The sequence below is a fragment of the Leptodactylus fuscus genome, chromosome 6, assembly GCF_031893055.1.
Source record: "Leptodactylus fuscus isolate aLepFus1 chromosome 6, aLepFus1.hap2, whole genome shotgun sequence".
Lineage (NCBI taxonomy): Eukaryota > Metazoa > Chordata > Amphibia > Anura > Leptodactylidae > Leptodactylus > Leptodactylus fuscus.
In genome coordinates this window covers 84,298,242-84,317,168 of record NC_134270.1, presented here as the reverse complement: position 1 = coordinate 84,317,168, position 18,927 = coordinate 84,298,242, and the positions used below count along the sequence as shown (strand labels likewise).

General features: G+C 44.1%; 1 protein-coding gene across 1 annotated transcript in view; it reads right to left on the bottom strand.

Moving 5' to 3' along the window:
• Positions 1-18,927, bottom strand: part of PRKCG (protein kinase C gamma) — a 448,854-nt gene that overhangs the window by 216,190 nt on the left and 213,737 nt on the right. Inside the window, exon 3 of the mRNA XM_075276786.1 lies at positions 12,558-12,640. Coding sequence (XP_075132887.1) covers positions 12,558-12,640 — 83 coding nt within the window. The remainder of the gene's footprint in view (positions 1-12,557; positions 12,641-18,927) is intronic.

The following is an 18,927-nucleotide window of genomic DNA, read 5'->3' as shown; positions in this document are numbered from 1 at the left end:
TGTACCCCCAGTTTTTCCTGCTTAGCTTGCCTCCACATCCACACTGCTTTTGCCCCTAGACATCATCCCTATCCATGCCTCTTCCCCTAGCCATAACTCTGCCACCCCTGGAAACTCATGGTGCAGAAACTTTGGTTGCTGACTTTGAGGAACCCTTGGGTTTTGTAGATGGAACTCCATCAAAGGTCTGTGCAGCTCACACACCCTGCTCAAGATATGGTATTGTAGGGTTTCAGCGTGTGTGAATGACGGACAACAGCCTGTGTTTGGACAGATGTAGGCCTTGCTAGAGTGTTTTTAGGCTAGCAGCGACTCCTGTGCACTTGCAAAAGTGGGCGCACAAGCGCCGCATTTTCAACAGTAGCTTCGGTACATTTGGGTATGTTTTTAAAAAACTTTGCACCACTAGGTTAGACGTGGGCCAAACATGGAACGTGTTGGAGGCTGGCAAGCTCCAGAGCCGCTACCAGGTTCCAGCCATTATCACAGGCGTAAAAATGCCAGGCCCCAGGTGTAGCAGGGAAAAAAAAATGCCATCTCAGCCAGGATGGCATCCCTGACCTCGGAGGCACTGTGCTGTCTGTCCCCCAAGCTGATGAGCTTCAGCACCGCCTGCTGACGTCTCCCCACACCAGTGTTTTAGCGTTTGCCGCTAGTAGCTGTGGTGGAGGTTGCAGCGTCGTAGGGTTTCAGTCTACTCCTGCCATGAATTTTGGCCTGGGAGAGGAGATAGGCCACCCCAGTTTGCACCCGGGGAACAGACTCCACCACATTCACCCTGCCTGTCATTAAAGATAAGCACTGCAGCATCCCTGACCACAGGCGCTTGTCCAAGTGTCGGTGGTCAAGTGGACCTTGCAGCAAAGCGCGGAACTAAGGGCCCACCTGATGTTGAGTGACACGTGCTGGTGCAAGGCGGGGACGCCACACCGGGAGAAGTTGAGACGGCTAGGGACGGCATAGTGAGGTGCCACAGTTGCCATCAGGTCCGGGAAGGCGGGAGTTTCAACAAGCCGGAACGCCAACCTCTCCTGGGCCAGCAGTTTAGCGATGTTGGCGTTCTAGGCTTGCGTGGGTGGGTGGTTAGCGGTGTATTTCTGCCGGCGCTCCAATGTATGAGAGATGGTGGGTTGTTGTAAAGAAGCGCCTGATGGTGCCTTTGATGGTGCAGGAGAAGGAGATAAGACAGAAACAGGGGAGGATGAGGGAGAAGTCAACAAAGTGGCGGAGGCAGATGAAGTGATGTCCTGGCTCGTCCTCTGGAGTGCATCGCCAGCACTGTGAGCAGAGGCAGTGGCATGAACGGCGGGCGACGTTTGTCCTGCCGTTGCTGCCTGCCACTGATTCCATTGCTTGGATTCCAAATGACGGTGCATTGAAGTGGTGGACAGGTTGCTCTTCTCAGGGCCCCTACTCGATTTCGAGAGGCAAATTGTGTAGACGACACTATATCTGTCCTCGGCGCATTCCTTGAAAAAACTCTACACCTTCAAGAAACGTGCCCTCGATGGGGGAGTTTTTCTGGGCTGGGTACAAAAGGGAACATCTTCGGACATTCCGGGTCTGGCCTGGCTTCGGCAAAGCAGCTGACCTCTGCCTCTGGACATGTCTCTGCCTCTAGCTACCCTTTTTGGTGCTGCACCTGCCTCAACATCCACACTACTTTCCCAGCTTGACATCTGCCTTGTCCAGGTGGGGTCGGTGTCCTCGTCGTCCACCACCTCCTCTTCCAACTCCTGTCTCGCCTCCTCCTCCTGCACAATGCGCATGTCAACTGGCTGCCCTGACAGCAACTGCGTCTCATCGTCGTCGATGAGGGTGGGTTGCTGGTCATCCGCCACCAAATCGACCGGAGATGGAATGGAGGAGACTCTAGTGTTTGAGCATCTGGACACAGATACTCGTCTGTTAGGTCCGTGGAATCGCGAAATGGAGGGGCAGGTTGCGGTACAGTCAAAGGAAGGGAGAACAGCTCTGGGGAGCAGGGACAGTTGGGGTTATTGTTCTGAGAAGATTGGGAATTTTGGGTGGAAGGAGGACAAGACTGTTGGGTAAGAGGAGGTAGAGGCTGACTGGCTGGTGGACAATGTGCTTTAAGCGTTATCCGACAGCCATTGCAAGACCTGTTCCTGGTTCTCGGGCCTACTAATCTTTGTACCATTCAGCCTAGTTAATGTGGAACTTTTGTGCAAAGCGCAGAACTTAGGGCCCGCCTGATGTTAAGGGACACACGCTGGTACAAGGCTCAACTCACCCTAAGTGCCAAAAACACTGCTGGTGCAAGGCTCTACTCATGCCAAGGGCCTCAATCTCTGCTGGTAGCTCAGCTTAAGGTCATGTAACTTTGTTTGGAAGGGCTCATGTTAAGGGCTAGAAAAGTGAATTTTGGAAGGTCTTACCACATCACACACACACACACACACACACACACACACACACACACACACACACTCAAAATGACAGTTAAGGGTGAGGGCTTTTGGAATTCCCATTGCCTATTCCATTTGTGGTTGTCATGGGGAACGTGATTTAAAGGGGTGGTTGTTACTGTTTGTTGAGCTTAAATTGGGGTTTGTGTCCATCCATTTGGGGAGTAAAGAAGGTTTCCAGGTATTTTCCCACTTTGATAGAGGTTTTTTTGAATGTGGAAAGTGTGTAGTTGTTAGGCAGTGATGTTGGGGTAATAGAGGGTCTTTGGTGTGTTAGATGCCCCCAGGCATGCTTCCCCTGCTGTCCCAGTGTCATTCCAGAGGTGTTGGCATCATTTCCTGGGGTGTCATAGTGGACTTGGTGACCCTCCAGACACGGATTTGGGTTTCCCCCTTAACGAGTATCTGTTCCCCATAGACTATAATGGGGTTCGAAACCCGTTCGAACACACGAACATTGAGCGGCTGTTCGAATCGAATTTCGAACCTCGAACATTTTAGTGTTCGCTCATCTCTAATAATAATATTTTATTGCTAAAAAAAATTGCATTATTGGTTCACCTCCCAGAATTTATTTTTTATTGAAGTTTCGCTTTCAAACATTATTTGAAATAATGTGGAGAATCTTATTTTCTGAATAGTGACAGTTATTCAGTATATTTTTTTGACAACTATTTTATATGAAATTTCAGCTAAATATAGAAGTATAACAGAAAGGAAAACATATACTTAATTCTCAAATAACATGAGCCTCATGGGGTTTTTTGCCTTCCCCTGGATCAACACTGTAGGGATTGTAGGGTTATAGGTTGGACTTGATGGACTAATGTCTTTATGTAACTATGTAACTAAGTAAATGAAAATAAAAAAGTACAGCTATATTCACATTTTTTTAACAGATATCACAAGGCAACATTATATTCAATTCAAATGAATGGGGGCTATTCACATGAACGTTATTTTGATGGTCTGCTGTAATGGAGCATCATAACTTTGGTAATTTCCTATTTTTGCCCTCTTTGAGAGACCCTTCCACATTCTCAAATGTATGGGGGATCCATGAAAACAAGTGCCCCTTGGTTGGAAGATGGCTCTGAAAAATGGACATTTTCATGGATGTTTTGCACCTAGTCTATTCAAAGGTACTAAGATGTAGAGCTCAAAAGTTGAGGGCAACTAAAATTAAGGCGCCTTGCGGACAACTAAGGGCTAGATCTTTTCTATTCCTATCCAGTTTTGCAGCTTTGCTTTCACGGCTCCTATTCATTGAATGAATGGGGCCACTGAAGCATGGCCAGTGCACAGGCGACACATGGATGTCACTAAATATAAGGGTGGCATCAATTGGCCCATATTAAATGTTAAAAACCCTACTCCTAACCCTAAATATGACAGAATACGTACCTTCATCAACAACTAAGTATTCAGAACTTGGCATCCAGACACCTTTTGCATTTGTCCAGTGAATCAATCACAACATACTGTAGAAAATTATAGTATCATTACTTGTACAGTAAACACTTTACCTTTGCATTTATCAGCGATTGGCACATCAACCTGCTTAATCGTAATATCAAATTTTAAACCCATACTACATTAAAGGGGCTCTATCAGCAAAATTATGCTGTATGAGCCCCACATATAAGTGAATAGCCTTTAAAAAGGCTATTCAGGCACCGCTAATGTTATTTTAAACCCCCCCGTCCGTTTTCAAATAAAACTATAATAATAACATATATGTAAATCATACCTTTGTGGGCTCTTCTCCGCCTTCATCTTCTGTTCTTCCGGTGGGTTGTGGTAAAATCCCGCACGTGCGCAGTAGCGCTCCCTCTGGAGGGCTACTGCGCACGAGCCGACACCATTTTTGTTGTATTTCTAAGTATCCCTTAGAACTACGCGACCCTGCGCAGAACGCTTGCAAAATTCTTCACTCCGGAAGAAAAGAAGATGAAGGCGGAGAACAGCCAGGACAGGAGGACGTCGCTGGAAGAAGAAAGAAGAGAAAGGCGGGACTGAAAATGATGTCGGATCGTGCACAACTGCCCAGTGTGCATGCAAAGGTATGATTTACATATATGTTTTTATAGTTTTATTTGAAAATAGGCAGGGGATTTAAATTAACATTAGCAATGCCAGAATAGCCTTTTTAAAGGCTATTCATGCATACGTGGGGCTCATACAGCATGATTTTGCTGATAAAGCCCTTTTAACATCCAGCAACAGTCTTACTAATATCTGCTGTCTACAAAAATAGTCATGATTTTGTTCATAAACTGGAAAGATGTGTTTTCCTGAATGGATCTGTTTTACTCTCCCCCCCCCCCCCTCCTCCTTCTCACAGCCATGCTCTGGCCATGAAACTAAAACTAGGTACGTGTTGGCCATACTGACTAAAATACTAGACGGTATGTTGCTTGGAGTCAGAGACCCCTAGCATCATAGATAACTATTAGGTTCAGCAACACAGAGATCGAGTTTCACGGCTGCATTACTTTAGTTCTAGATCTGAAAGATTTATTTATCTAAAGGGACTTCATAACCTTAAGCTTAGATGTATATTACTATGCAGTAGGTTTATTACTCAAATGTTTATGCCTGTTGCATTGAATTGAATAGGGTTTACAAATTAATGAAAATGTTGCAGAAACAACTCTGTTCAAAAGTATGGGGTAAAATTTTAGCAACAAAAACTTATGTAACAAATCTTCTATATGTAAACATACTGTTACAGTATTATTTATTTGTTACTATTTATTCTCCATATATCTAAGCCCCATACAAAAGTTGAGTAAAACTGAATTACCAGAAGAATTTCCAGATGGCAAGCTTAGCCTGGTCTGGCATGGGTTGCCATGACAGGAGGTAAAAATGTTGAAAAAATCTTTTTGCTTTTCTGATACATGCAACTCAACCTTTTAAGCAGAGCAACCAAGGAATTCACAGAAAAAGTCTAGATTCTATTATAATTATTGTAACTATATACTGCAGCTACAGCACTGTTCTCAATAGTAGTAACTAGAGATGAGAGAGTAGTGAAATATTCAATATTCGATATTCGTTTCGAGTAGCCCCTCAATATTCGACTATTCGACCGAATATCAAATCCCATTATAGTCTATGGGAAAAATGCTCGTTTCAGGGAAAAGCACAATTCGACTAAGGAGAGTCACCAAGTCCACAATGACACCCCAAGAAATGATGCCAACACTTCTGGAATGAAACTGGGACAGCAGGGGAAGCATGCCTGGGAGCATCTAACATGCCCAAGTCCTAGTATTACACCACTATTACAGCCTATCAACTAGACACTTTCCACACTCAATAGAATCTCTATGGAAAGTGGAAAAATACTTGGAAACCTTCTTTCCTCTACATTAATATGGACAGAAACACAAATTTAAACCTAAAGAAACATTAGCATGTGCTCATCACAATCTCTGACTTGATAGCTGAGTTAAGCAGGGTGCAGGGTACAACGCAGACCAGGCCAGAGCACTAGGAACAGGTGTTACAAGGGCAGGCGGATAATGCTTCCAGCTGCTTTTCCACCAGCCAGTCAGCCATTACCTCCAGTCGTGTTCATACCCAAGAGTCTGCCCCTCCTTCCTCCCAACATGGATAATCTTCACAGCAGAGTCATCCCACCCTTGCCCCCTCCCTGGAGCTGTTTTTGGGTCTTTTTCCACTCTTCGACTCTGTTCAACCACTTCACGAATCCAAGGAGCTAACAGACTTATTTCTCTGTCCTGATGGCCAAACACTGGAGCATTTCCCATCTCCTGACGATTTTGTGGTTGTGGACCTGCAACAAGCATTTCTCAGCCTCAGTGAGGATGACAAGACACAGTTGCCATCAGGGCAGGCTGTGGTTTTGTGCGGTTTGCAATAAGAGGAGAGTGAGCAATTGGAAGAGGAGGTGGTGGACGACGAGGCCACCGACCCAACCTGGACAGGGATGATGTGTAGCGTGGAAAGCAGTGTAGATGCGGAGGCATGTGTGTGCACCAAAAAGGTGGCTAGAGGCAGAGGCATGTCCAGAGGCACAGGACAGCTGCTTCATAGAAGACAGGCCAGAGCCAGCAAGGCCCAAGATGTTCCCTAGCCACTCGAGAAAAACTCCCCATCCAGGCCACGTTCCCCGATGGTGTGTAGATTTTTCAAAGTATGCATGGAGGAAAAACTGAATAGGGGCTCTGAGAAAAGCAACCTGACCACCTCAGCCATGCACTGTCATTTGTAAGACAAGCACTGGGCTCAGTGGGAGAGAGCAAACGCAGGACAATTGTCGCCCGGCATTGCCGACACTGACTCTTCTGCTGTTTCCAGTGCTGGCGCTGCAGTCCAGACCACCAGCCAGGACACCTCCACATCTGTCTCTGACACTTTGGGGACTTCACCCTCATCCTCCCCTTTTCCTGCCTCTGCTCCTTTTGCCTGCACCATCATGCGCCTCTTCCCAGCAAATCTCCATCTCCCAGGTGTTTGATCGCAGGTAGAAATATAGCGCAACCCACCCAAATGCCCAAGCCTTCAATGGCCTCATCTCAAAACTGCTGGCCCTGGAGATGTTGGCATTTATGCTAGTGGAGACTCAGGCCTTCCTTGACCTTATGGCAGCTGCGGCACCTCGCTATGCTGCCCCTAGCCGTCACTATTTCTCTTGGTGTGCCATCCCCGCCTTTCACCAGCACGTGTCCCATAACATCAGTCGGACCCTGTGTTCCGCACATTGCTCTAAGGTCCACTTGACCACCAACGCCTGGACAAGCGCATGCGGACAGGGATGTTGCATCTCTGTAACGACAGGCTGTGTGAATGTAGTGGAGGCTGCGACCGGGTTGCAAACTGGGGCAGCCTATCTCCTCTCCACGCCCAAGATTCCTGGCAGGGGTTCTCACAAAGCCTCCTCCTCCGCTGTAACATTGACCCCAGCTGCGAGCTGTAAACGCTGCAGCACTGGTGTGTGGAGACGTCAGCAGGTCGTGCTGAAGCTCAGCTTGTACGACAGAAAACACACTGCCCCCGAGGTGAGGGATGCCATCCTAGAGGAGACTGCAATGTGGTGTTCGCTGATGCACCTGGGTTCAGGCTTGTTTCTTTATCATAATGGCCAAAACCTGGTAGCAGCTCTGGAGCTTGCCAGACTCAAACATGGTCCACGCCTGGCCCACGTCTTCAACTTAGTGGTTTTTAAAAACTTACACCAATGTTCACGAGCTACTTATGAAAGCGCGGCCACTTCCATAAGTCTACAGTAGCTGCTACTAGCCGGAAAACCCTCCAGCTACGCCTACATCTTCCTGAAGCACAGGCTGTTGTGCGAGATCACCACACACTGAAACCCTAGATAACATATGTTGAGCAGGGTGTGTGAGCAACAGAGACCTTTGATGGAGTTACATCTCCGAAACCCAAGGGTTCATCAAAGTCAGCTCCCTCAGTTTCTCAACCATGATTGCCCATGGACAGCAGACTTATGTGAAATCCTATCCCATCCTTTTCACTGGACACTCTCCAAACTCAATAGAACCTCTATGAAAGTCTAAGTACTTTGAAACCTTGTTTCCTCAACATTAGTATGGACAGAAACAAAAATTTAAAGTAAAAGAAACATTAGTATGAACCCCTTTAAATTACGTTGCTCATGACAACCACAGATGGAATAGACAATAAGAAATCCAACAGCCCCCACCCTTAACTATCATTGTGTGTGTGTGTGTGTGTGTGTGGTAAGACCTTAAAAAATTCACTTTAGTGGCCCTTAACGTGAGCCCGTCAATATTAAGTTAGAGTCCCTTAAGCTGAGCTACCATCAGAGATTGAGGACCTTGAGGTGACTTCAGCCTTTTACCAGCACAAAATTGGTATACAATCCATCAGTTTGTAACGTCACTCCTTCCTGTATACTGTCATACGGAAACTAGGACCTAATAGACGGTGAATGTATGTAGCCTCTGTGTATACAAAAAAAACCTGTTTCCAGTGCTGGTGCTGCAGCCCAGACCATCAGCCAGGACACCTCCACATCTGCCTCTGACACTTTGTGGAGTTTACCCTCATCTGCCCCTTTTCCTGCCTCTGCTCCTTTTGCCTGCACCATCATGCACCTCTTCCCAGCAACTCCCCATCTCCCAGGCGTTTCATTGCAGGCAGAAGTACAGCGCAACCCACCCACATGCCCAAGCCTTCAACGTCCTCATCTCAAAACTGCTGGCCCAGGAGATGTTGGCGTTTATGCTAGTGGAGACTCAGGCCTTCCGTGACCTGATGGCAGCTGCGGCACCTCACTATGCTTCCCCTAGCCGTCACTTCTTCTCTTGGTGTGCTGTCCGCAAGTTGAGCCAGCACATGTACCATAACATCAGTCGGGCCCTGAGTTCAGCGCTTTGCTCTAAGATCCACTTGACCACCAACGCATGGGCAAGCGCATGTGGTCAGGGATGCTGCTTCTCTACAATGACAGGCTGGGTGAATGTAGTGGAGGCTGGGCCCTGCTCGCAAACTCGGGTGGCCTATCTCCTCTCCCAGCCCAAAATTCATGCCAGGGGTTCTCATAAAGCCTGCTGCTCCGCTGCAACATCGACCCCACCTGCGAGCTGTAAACGCTGCAGCACTGGCGCGTGGAGACAGCAGGTGAGGGATGCCATCCTAGACGAAACGGCAATGTCTTTCTCGCCGATTGGCCCAGGCATGGTCGTGTGTGTTAATAGCCGCAATCTGTTAGCGACTCTGGAGCTTGCCAGACTCAAACACATTCCACACATGGCCCACGTTTTCAACTTGTTGGTGCAAAGGTTTTTAAAAACCTACCCCATTGTGCCTGATATACTGGTGAAAGTGCGGCCATTTTCGTAAGTCTAAAGTAGCCGCTGCTAGCCAGAAAACATTCAGATCACACTCCTGTCATCTTCTCACCGTTGGATGATAGAGGAAGAGGAGGAGGATGAAGTGGCATTTGATGTCACTGTCCCACACGAGGCTAGCGGGAAAGTTCAGTGCATCCCATTGCTTCAGCACAGATGGTGTGAAGGGGAGTTGAAAGTGGAGGAAATGGAGAGTGACCCTTCTGGTGGGGGCAGCAAAGTCATGCCAAGTAACACACTGGCACACATGGCTGACTTCATGTTGGTCTGCTTTTCCAGAGACAAAGGCATTGTTCACATCATGGAGAGCAACCAATACTGGATTTTTGCAATTCTCGACCCCCGGTATAAAAATAACATCTCATCTTTCGTTCTGGTAGAGGAAAGGAACAGTCACATAAATGATTGCCACAAGCACCTGGTGCAGAATATGATGGAAATGTTTCCGTCAACCCTCGCTGGTGGCAGAGAGATTTCCTTAAAAAGGCTAACAACTGCCATCCGGTCCACAACCGCCAGGGGAACACTCTCCAAGGTGCGGGACATGTTAATGCCCCCCCCCCCGGCCAAACTACCGCCACTGAGGGGCCTAGTGTCATCAGGAGGGAAAAGTATAGGCGCATGTTGCGTGAGTACCTGGCCAACCACAGCCCTGTCCTCTCCAATCCCTCTGCGCCTTACACATATTGGGTGTAGAAGTTGAACCTGTGGCCCTTGGGGTGAGTGGAGGCTTCCTCCAGCTGAGGTTTGGATGAGTTTGACAAGGAGGTACAAATACCCAGTTAGTCTTTTTGGTAGCATAGAGTGTACACAATGAACCCCAACTGTCACTTGAGTCACTCTTCTACTTGTAACTTCTTGATAGAACCTGCGTGTTGATGCTTTCTTTTCAGTTCTACTTAATTTGTGCACCTGCATTTCAAGTGCATGCCCCATTATGTGACTTCAGCACACAAGCAGTGTTCTTTTTTGTGCCCCTCTGTGCCAATTCAGCCCTGCCCCACCAGTTGTAATTCTTTCACACTTTTCTTGGAATTGTGACTTGCCCCAGCAGAGTTTAGAGTGTTAGGCCTTTACACAGCTCTATACACCGAAATATTAAAATAAGTTACAGGGGTCAGAATATGGTGATTTAAAGATTTTTTTTTCTTCAAAATTTTAGAATTTTTGTAATGTTATTAAAACATGAAAAAAACTATATAAATTTGGTATCACCATAATCGTACTGACCTGCAGAATAAAGCTAACATAGAATTTTTACCTCAGAGTATCCTACTAATATTATAAGTGTGAAAGTTTGTGTGCTTGGATGTTTGTGAGTTTGGATGTTTGTTCCTCAATCACGCTAAAACGCCTGGACGGATTTGCGTGCAATTTTCCACAAACATAGTTTTCCCTTAGGATTGAGTCACAGGCTACTTTTGGTGCCACTAAACAACATGACTTCCTAGCAGGAGACTCACAAAAGCAGGACTCCTAGCCCCAGCTATAGACTCACACACACTGCCTGGCATTTCCTGCCTCAACCTGCCTGCACACTCCTTACTGTCACCTCAGGAGTAGCCCTGACTCTACTCACTTACATTTACATATAGCTTTCCACTGTATACCAGATCACATTGTCTGTATCACTCCATACACAATACAACACATCACATTGTCTGTATCACTCCATACACAATACAACACATCACATTGTCTGTATCACTCCATACACAATACAACACATCACATTGTCTGTATCACTCCATACACAATACAACACATCACATTGTCTGTATCACTCCATACACAATACAACACATCACATTGTCTGTATCACTCCATACACAATACAACACATCACATTGTCTGTATCACTCCATACACAATACAACACATCACATTGTCTGTATCACTCCATACACAATACAACACATCACATTGTCTGTATCACTCCATACACAATATAACACATCACATTGTCTGTATCACTCCATACACAATACAACACATCACATCACATTTGCTAGCCCACCAAACTTTTTAAAGCACTTTTACAGTTTCACACGTCTGTGTCCGCCCAATTCTCAAATCACCGCAGACGAAGTCGCGGGTAAAAGCTAGTAAGACATATACACAAAACTCATAAGAAAACAGTGGGTTAAAAAAACACAAAAAAAAATGTCATAAGTAGATATTTGTCTATTGAAATATTAGATGATAACAACTGCCGGATATAGACAATGTAAAATCAACATTTATTGATATATATTAAGAAATGTAATCATCACATCGTCCATTCAAAGTGCAGTGATGGGGGATGTATTAGGCTACCCCTGGAAGTCCTACAAGCGAACTAGTCATCCTTTGTTATGTATAGGAGGGCTCATAGGTCTACAATGCATGTATGTGGCACACTAAGTATTTCTAAATCCAAGCAATTAGATATTCAGCACACTATGTCAGTTTGACTCCAAATTGTCTAGTCTTATCTAACGTCAGCATTTCCACAGGTATAATTGACACGGTGCAATTTTCCAAAACACAGGCATTTTTGAAAACGCAGCTTTTCTTATATGGGTTTTTTTCTGCAATGTGTAGATTCGATTAGGCAGAATCTCATCCGCTTTGTAGGAACTATGAAATGGAGCGTTTTTTGCTGCAGAATTTCCACCATGGCTAGGAATGCTGTGTTTTCGCAACATGGAGCCCCAGCCTAAATTTTATTTCCATGTCCTAACTATTGTCCCAAACAGAATCCTCATTAATTTCAGTGCCTAAGATAAAAAATACATTACATAAAATTGCTTTACATATTCACCTTTTCACATTTCTAAATAAAATAATTTCACTGCATATACCGTAATAATTTTTGCTTGTCCCAATTACATGACTGACAGATTATGGAGATATAGCACCAGTTCAGCTATATTTCTAGGAGGGTTGGAAGTTACATGTTATTATTATTCCTAACCATTTATCGATCTCATTGTATATTTTATGAGGATGGACAAAGGTTAATGAGCTCATTTTTCGTGTGTTATCTTTTGGCAATTACGTTTCAAGCACCAGATGGGTTTAAACGCCGGTCTGACCTGTCTGATGCACAAACTTTCAGAATCTAAAAATAGAGCTGGATTTACATGTAATGACTCAATAATGCTAGATAATGGCTGATAACAGTATTTCTCATAGTAGATTATAAGATATTTGTCAAGGATTGTGTGGGCAAACACAAATAGGAAGGAACCAACACCTGGCATATTCACATTGCACTTACATCAGCTTGTGGTCCTTTTCCAGCTCCAGGACATTCAAAGGTGACAAACTCGTGACATCGTTTGTGTACCACAAAGCTGCAAACTGAAAAAATAAGAGTAGATTAAAATAATATAAGACAATATCTTATTATTTATAACAATTCTATCCTTTTTAAAACATTGTATAATAGACTAGTTTCCCTCTTGAGGATGTTTTAAGACCCACATGAGGTGATTATGAAAAATGTACTTTTAAAAAAAAAAGAATCTGAGAAATTAAAGTAACCTGTCACATTAGACTCTGTGGACAACAGGACGTAGATTGGGAAATGTGGAGAAGATTAACATATACGCAGTTTTGTTGGAAAAGATTCCGTATGATGCTAGATTTACTCCTGTGTTTGGGTTTCTGTTTGTGGGGTCCCCAAATGTAAACTTAATCCACTTACTCTACCAGGTTTCCGTCCAGTTTGTACCCAAAAAAAGCAGAAAAATGCAGAGAGAAAAGTCCTGCTTGTGCAACACTTTTCTCTTTGCATTTTTTAAGTGAATTCAGGGAAGGAAAGTCCAGACTGAGACAGGGCACAGGTGTGAACCTAGCCTAAGGGGGCATTCAAACGATGTAACACAGCGTTGATTCTGACACGTAAACTCGTGTCAGAATCAGCGCTGCAAAACAGAATTCTATTGACTTCAATGAGTTCCGTTTAGCGCGCGTAACACATTGATATCAATCGGTTAAGAAGCCTCCCATTGATTTCAATGCGTTACGTGCGCTAAACGTAACCCATTGAAGTCAATGGGATTCTGTTTTGCAGCGCTGATTCGAACACGAGTTTATGAGTCAGAATCAACGCCGCGTTACATCGTTTGAATGCCCCCTAACTTGTATTTCATTCATTCATTCATTCATTCAGCCCCTTCTCACCATAACAAATTTTCTATTTTTACATTTGTCTTTTTTCCACCCTGTTTTCCAAGACATATTCTTTTTGGTAAGGTTTGTTTTTGCACGACAGATTGTACTTACTAAACCCCACAGCACAATGTGAATATGGCCCAAAAATGTGCTCATTTTGATTTAGCTTTTCTATTACAGAGTTGTCATACAAGATAAGTAATTCTATATTGTAATGGCTCAAGCATTTTCAGATGCAGCAATGCCTATTATGATTCTCTGTGTGTGTAAATATACTATATATATATATATATATATATATATATATATATATTTATTTATTTTACTTAATTTATTCCTTTCTCTCCATAGACTTCTATTTAATCTGATCTGTCTCTCAGCTGCACAGAACAGATCAGATTATTTTTAAACCTGGTGGTGAAACAACGGAAAATAAAGTGACAGGCTCCACGCTAGGCTGTGGCTCCGAAGAATCTGACCCAGAGGTTCATATACCTGATCATAGTTATGGACCCCTCACCCCAAAATACTTCATAGAAATTGGAATCACCCAACTGTAATCACCCAGAATTTCTCTTTGTTGAAAATCAGTTTTGGCCTTGATGACTTCCAGACTGACAAATGTAGTTGAACAAAGGATCAGCAGCCACACACCAAAGACTTGTTAGTTAATATCTGTCTGAACTATATACTAAGAGTATATCTTCTCTACATTATTATTAGTTACATTTTCCTAGTTAATGTCTGTCTGAACACAATTATTATCCTGCTCATTTGTTCACCTATTTCCTGAGAGAGTACATTTGAAATTACCATACAAATTACACAGGAGCCGCACTAACATTGAAGCGAGCGCCTACCATAACTTTGAAAGTTAAAACATAACTAGACAGTATAATTCATCACATGCCTGCTTTCCCCATTGAACCACTGCAGGTGTATCTGTTTTAGGGTGCTAATGATACAGTATAGTCTCCAAATCACTGGATCGTAATCTAAAGATTAGCAGATTACCATATACTGTACTGTGCAGGTGTTTGACAGGTGAGGTGTACGTAGTTTATTTTTGTCAATTAATAAAATGCAAAGTTGAATAAAAGAGAAATCTAATCAAATCAATATTTTGTGTGACTGCCCTTTGCCTTTATAACAAGAAGTAATGATATGGCCATAGAGCTTTATCAATAGGAATTTGTTCGAGCCTACATCTACAGAAAATCTGTGGTTGGTTCCCAAGATGTTTGGAACAGCTTCCCTGCCGGGTGTACCTAAAATAATTGATGCTGTTTAGGAAACAAAGGCCGGTCACACCAAATAATGATTTAATTTAGATTTTTCTTTTCATTTTGTTAATTGACAAAAATAAACTATTAGCACTTCGATTTGAGAAAGCATTCTCACTTTGAGGCATTAATCCGCATTTGCCTAAACCATTTTCAGAGTAATGTAGCTCTTGTATAGATGCAACATTTTGATATTAATCAAAAAGACTTAGAATTTTTTATTCCTAGTGGTTATTCTGAATTACATAGGCAGATAATCTGAAGGTATTTTTTTTTAAATCATAACCATGGCAGTGACGCATCGCGTCTCTACCTACAGCCCTTTGCACAGAAAGTTTGCAGAGGTTTACTCTGCGTACTTTCTGCATCAATTATATTTAAGCCACTGGTGTTTCTTTAGATATGCTGCAAAAGTTTTGGAAATCACAACGTGTATTTTATTTTACCACAAAGTGGGGAAGGGGCCAACTTGGCGAAAACACCACAGGAAAAAAAAATGTCATTTTACAATTCCTGCAAAGTGAATGGAATTCTAGGAAATTCTATCCACATATTGTGGAAAGATCTGTGCAGTGGATACGCTGCGATTTTCAAAACATTTCTGGTTTTAGAAATCACAGCATTTCAATTATATCTACGAAAGCACCGGCGGTTTCCCTACAGGTATAATGGAAGCAGAAAGTCCTCACAGGAAACCTCTGCGGACTTTTCGTGAAAAGTGCTGTGGGAAAAATCACAATGCGTTATTTACATGGCTTTTCCTGCAGCACTATTTTGTTGCAGCCGCTACATTTGGCCTTCGTCTTAATAAAGCCCAAGTGCAGTCTTAATTAAATTGCTCCTTCGTATTATATCCCTGATTCCCCCTGACATAAATACTGCACCCCTAATGACCCCTTATATCAATGACCACCCCTTTATGTTCAGAATGCCTCCTAATGTAAATGATACCCCCTAATATAAATAACTGCCCCCTTGTATTCATAATGCCCCCTAATAACCCTTATATAAATGACCTCCCTTATATTCATAATGTTCCCTCCCTTACAGTTATAATTCCCCTGAAGAACGGAGCTGCCGTCTCCTCTGTGTTCACACACAGGATGTCGGTCTTAGCACAGGTGTCGTGATTAGGATTGACCCGATCTTGACTTTTCAGGATCGATTTTAAAATCCGATTTCCGATCATTTTTCATTCGAACCCGATCTCGATCCCAATTCCGATCCCAATGCAAGTCAATGGGATTTTTTTATTAATCGGAGATCGGATTTTAAAAGCAATCCTATTCACTATACAGCATGGAATCTAACAATTGGACGCTTTAATTGTTATAATCCACGCTGTGTAGTGAATCACTAAGTAGCCAGAGGATTTTTTTTTAATCCTCTGGCTACTTAGTCCCCCCTGGTGTCCACTTACCTGCAGAAATGGCTGCTCCGGTGCCTCGCTGTCGCTCCACTCTGCTCTTCTCACCTCGCTGCCCCCTGCCTCCCAGATTGGGAGAGTGTGGGCGGGTTAGGAGAGTGTGGGTGGGTACTGGGAGGGGAGACGTCACGTCTCCCCTCCCTGTACCCGCCCACACTCTCGTAAGCCACAAGCCCCACCTTCCTAGCTCTTTAGACACTAACCTGGGAGGCAGCGGCAGTGAGGCGAGAAGAGCAGTGTGGAGTGGCAGCCAGGCGAAGAAGAAGGAGAACACTGGGCACCGGAGCAGCCATCTCTGCAGGTAAGTAGCTACTAGAGATGTTATTTTAGTATCCCATTAGAATGAATGGAGACAGCCGGCGCGCAGGGGGTTAAGGCTCTGTGCCGGCTGCTTCCATTCATTCCTATGGAACCGCAGTGGAGGCTTCACACTGAGTATACACTCCACTCAGAATGAGCGGAGCGTATACTCAGTGTGAAGGCTAAGCAAAGCATTGTGGGAAATAGTACCGATCTCGATCCCACCTAAAAAGATTGTGTTCGGAATTCCGATCGCGATCGTGAAATTTTCTCGATCGCCGATCGGAATCTGATCTTTTCCGAACACGATCACTCAACCCTAGTCGTGATGCTTTGATGTCATTGCGGCGCCCGTGCTGAGAAGCAGATGCCTGCCTGTGTTCTTGCTGTCTTGTAAACCGCAGGCCTCATGTGGATTACGGTTTACAAGTTGCTGGAAGAATTTTAACTAGATCAGTGTCTGTGGGATGGGCCCTGGACAGCCGGCCACTTAGTAGTTAAAAAAAAATAATGCAGTCAGCACCCAGCAGCCCAATGGGCCCCCTAAGGTGCTTGCCAGGTGCTAATGCTGGCCCTGCCAGCCATGAAGTAGATTTACCAAGCTGGAGGATGCTGTTTCTCTTTTCTTGGTAAATCTTCTTCTTGGCTGATCCTTGATTTGAAACAGTTATTTTTTGCTTCAGCAACAATCTAATAACACACTGAGCTATTAAGGAACGTGAGAACAGGTTGCAATTTGTAGTATAGAAGTACAAAAAGAGTTTTCCACCACCAGGAGCAAAACAGTAGCCATGCAGTTACATGACAAGAATCTGTATAACTAATCATATGCTAAATAGTTGCAAAGCAAATTTATTTACGAGATAGCCCAGTTGACTGTCTATAAAGTGATAATAGTCTCATATTTGAAGCTTTAGTGGATGGTGATGTATCGAGCCTGAAAGTCAAAAGTTCAAAACATTGTTACCCTTTTGCTTGTCAGTATAAATCATGCCAAAACCAAATGCAAAACATTTATGAACAGCTGTCTTATCTACCAAGTCCTTCGCCTGTAAAAAGGTTTAAAGGTTTAAAAATGGATATCGTTGGCAGATATTCCATGGTAAATTCCTTAACCCAATTCTAGCCTTCCTTCTTCTTACAGTTTTGCCATCCCTCCTTAATTGGCATATGAAGCAAATAACCCATCTCTCCGGGGGTGATACACAGTGTACAATGCCAATGTCTCACTGATTGTACCAGCTACAGCAGTGGATTGGAATGCTTAAATCTACTGCCAAGCACATTGATCTGCAAACACTTAAATGCCAGTGCTTTGATATGCATGTCTTATGAAGAAGAGACATTATGAGTCATACTATAAACCACTATGTCTCTGTGAATCAATATAATGTTAAAACCAGCATGAAATATATAGCTGCAAAACAGCAAATACATGTCTTAAACAAGTAGCCATCTAAGACTCAATGTGTTCGTTTTGTATTATAGAAGTCTTCAACGATTTAAGTAAATTGAGTTATGACAGTCAGACAGGAACGGCCTTCCTCACGGTAGCGTCTATAGCGCTGTACTGTGAGAGGGGTCGTTGCTTACCAGCCAGCGATGACGCTGAGCGCCTATAGAGCTCTCACAGTACAGCGCTATAGGCGCTGCTGTGAAGAAGGGAGTTCCGGACTGACTGTCAGAAACGCCTTTCTGACAGTGAAGAGCTACGGTACCAGCATCAATAGCTTTTCACCGGGGGCACAGAATGGGAAAGCCAAAAGTACGCTGAAATCATCCCACTGTCAGCTCTCTAGCAGTGTATTAAACCGCATGTGTCCCAGGAGGTGAAAGCTCCTCTTTAACATCTCAATATACTGTACATCACACTATAAGGATAAGGCCTATGCAGCGTCCCGCAGCAAATAAGCGCTGCGGGAAAACCCCCGGCGGCAACACATCAGTTTTTCCTGCAGCGCTTTTTGCAGAATCTCCACAGAGGTTTCCTCTGAGGACTTTCTGCTTCCTTTATACCTATAGGGACACTGTCAGTATTTCTGTAGGTAGAAATGACATGCTGCGATTTCCAAAAACTGCAACAGTTACCTACACACTCATACATATACATATTAAAGGGGATGTCCAGGCTTAATTATTTTTATGGCGTATCCTCAGGGTAGGTCATAAATACCTGATCGCTAGGGGGCTGATACGCGGCCCCATCAGCTGTACGGAACCACTTCTGGCGCCCGTTTTGTACACAATACAGGACTGGAAGCAGAAAGTTTCATCCACTGTATAGTTGCCTGGCAGATTCACTGCAGCTCAGCTCCCACTGACTTCAATAAGTGCCGAGATGCAGAGAAGGTGCCGGCTGATATACAGTGGACAGAGCTTTCTGCTTCTGGCCCCGTATTGTGTACAGGACTGCTGCCAGAAGTGGCTCCATACAGCTGATCGGTCTGAGGGCTGGGTGTCGG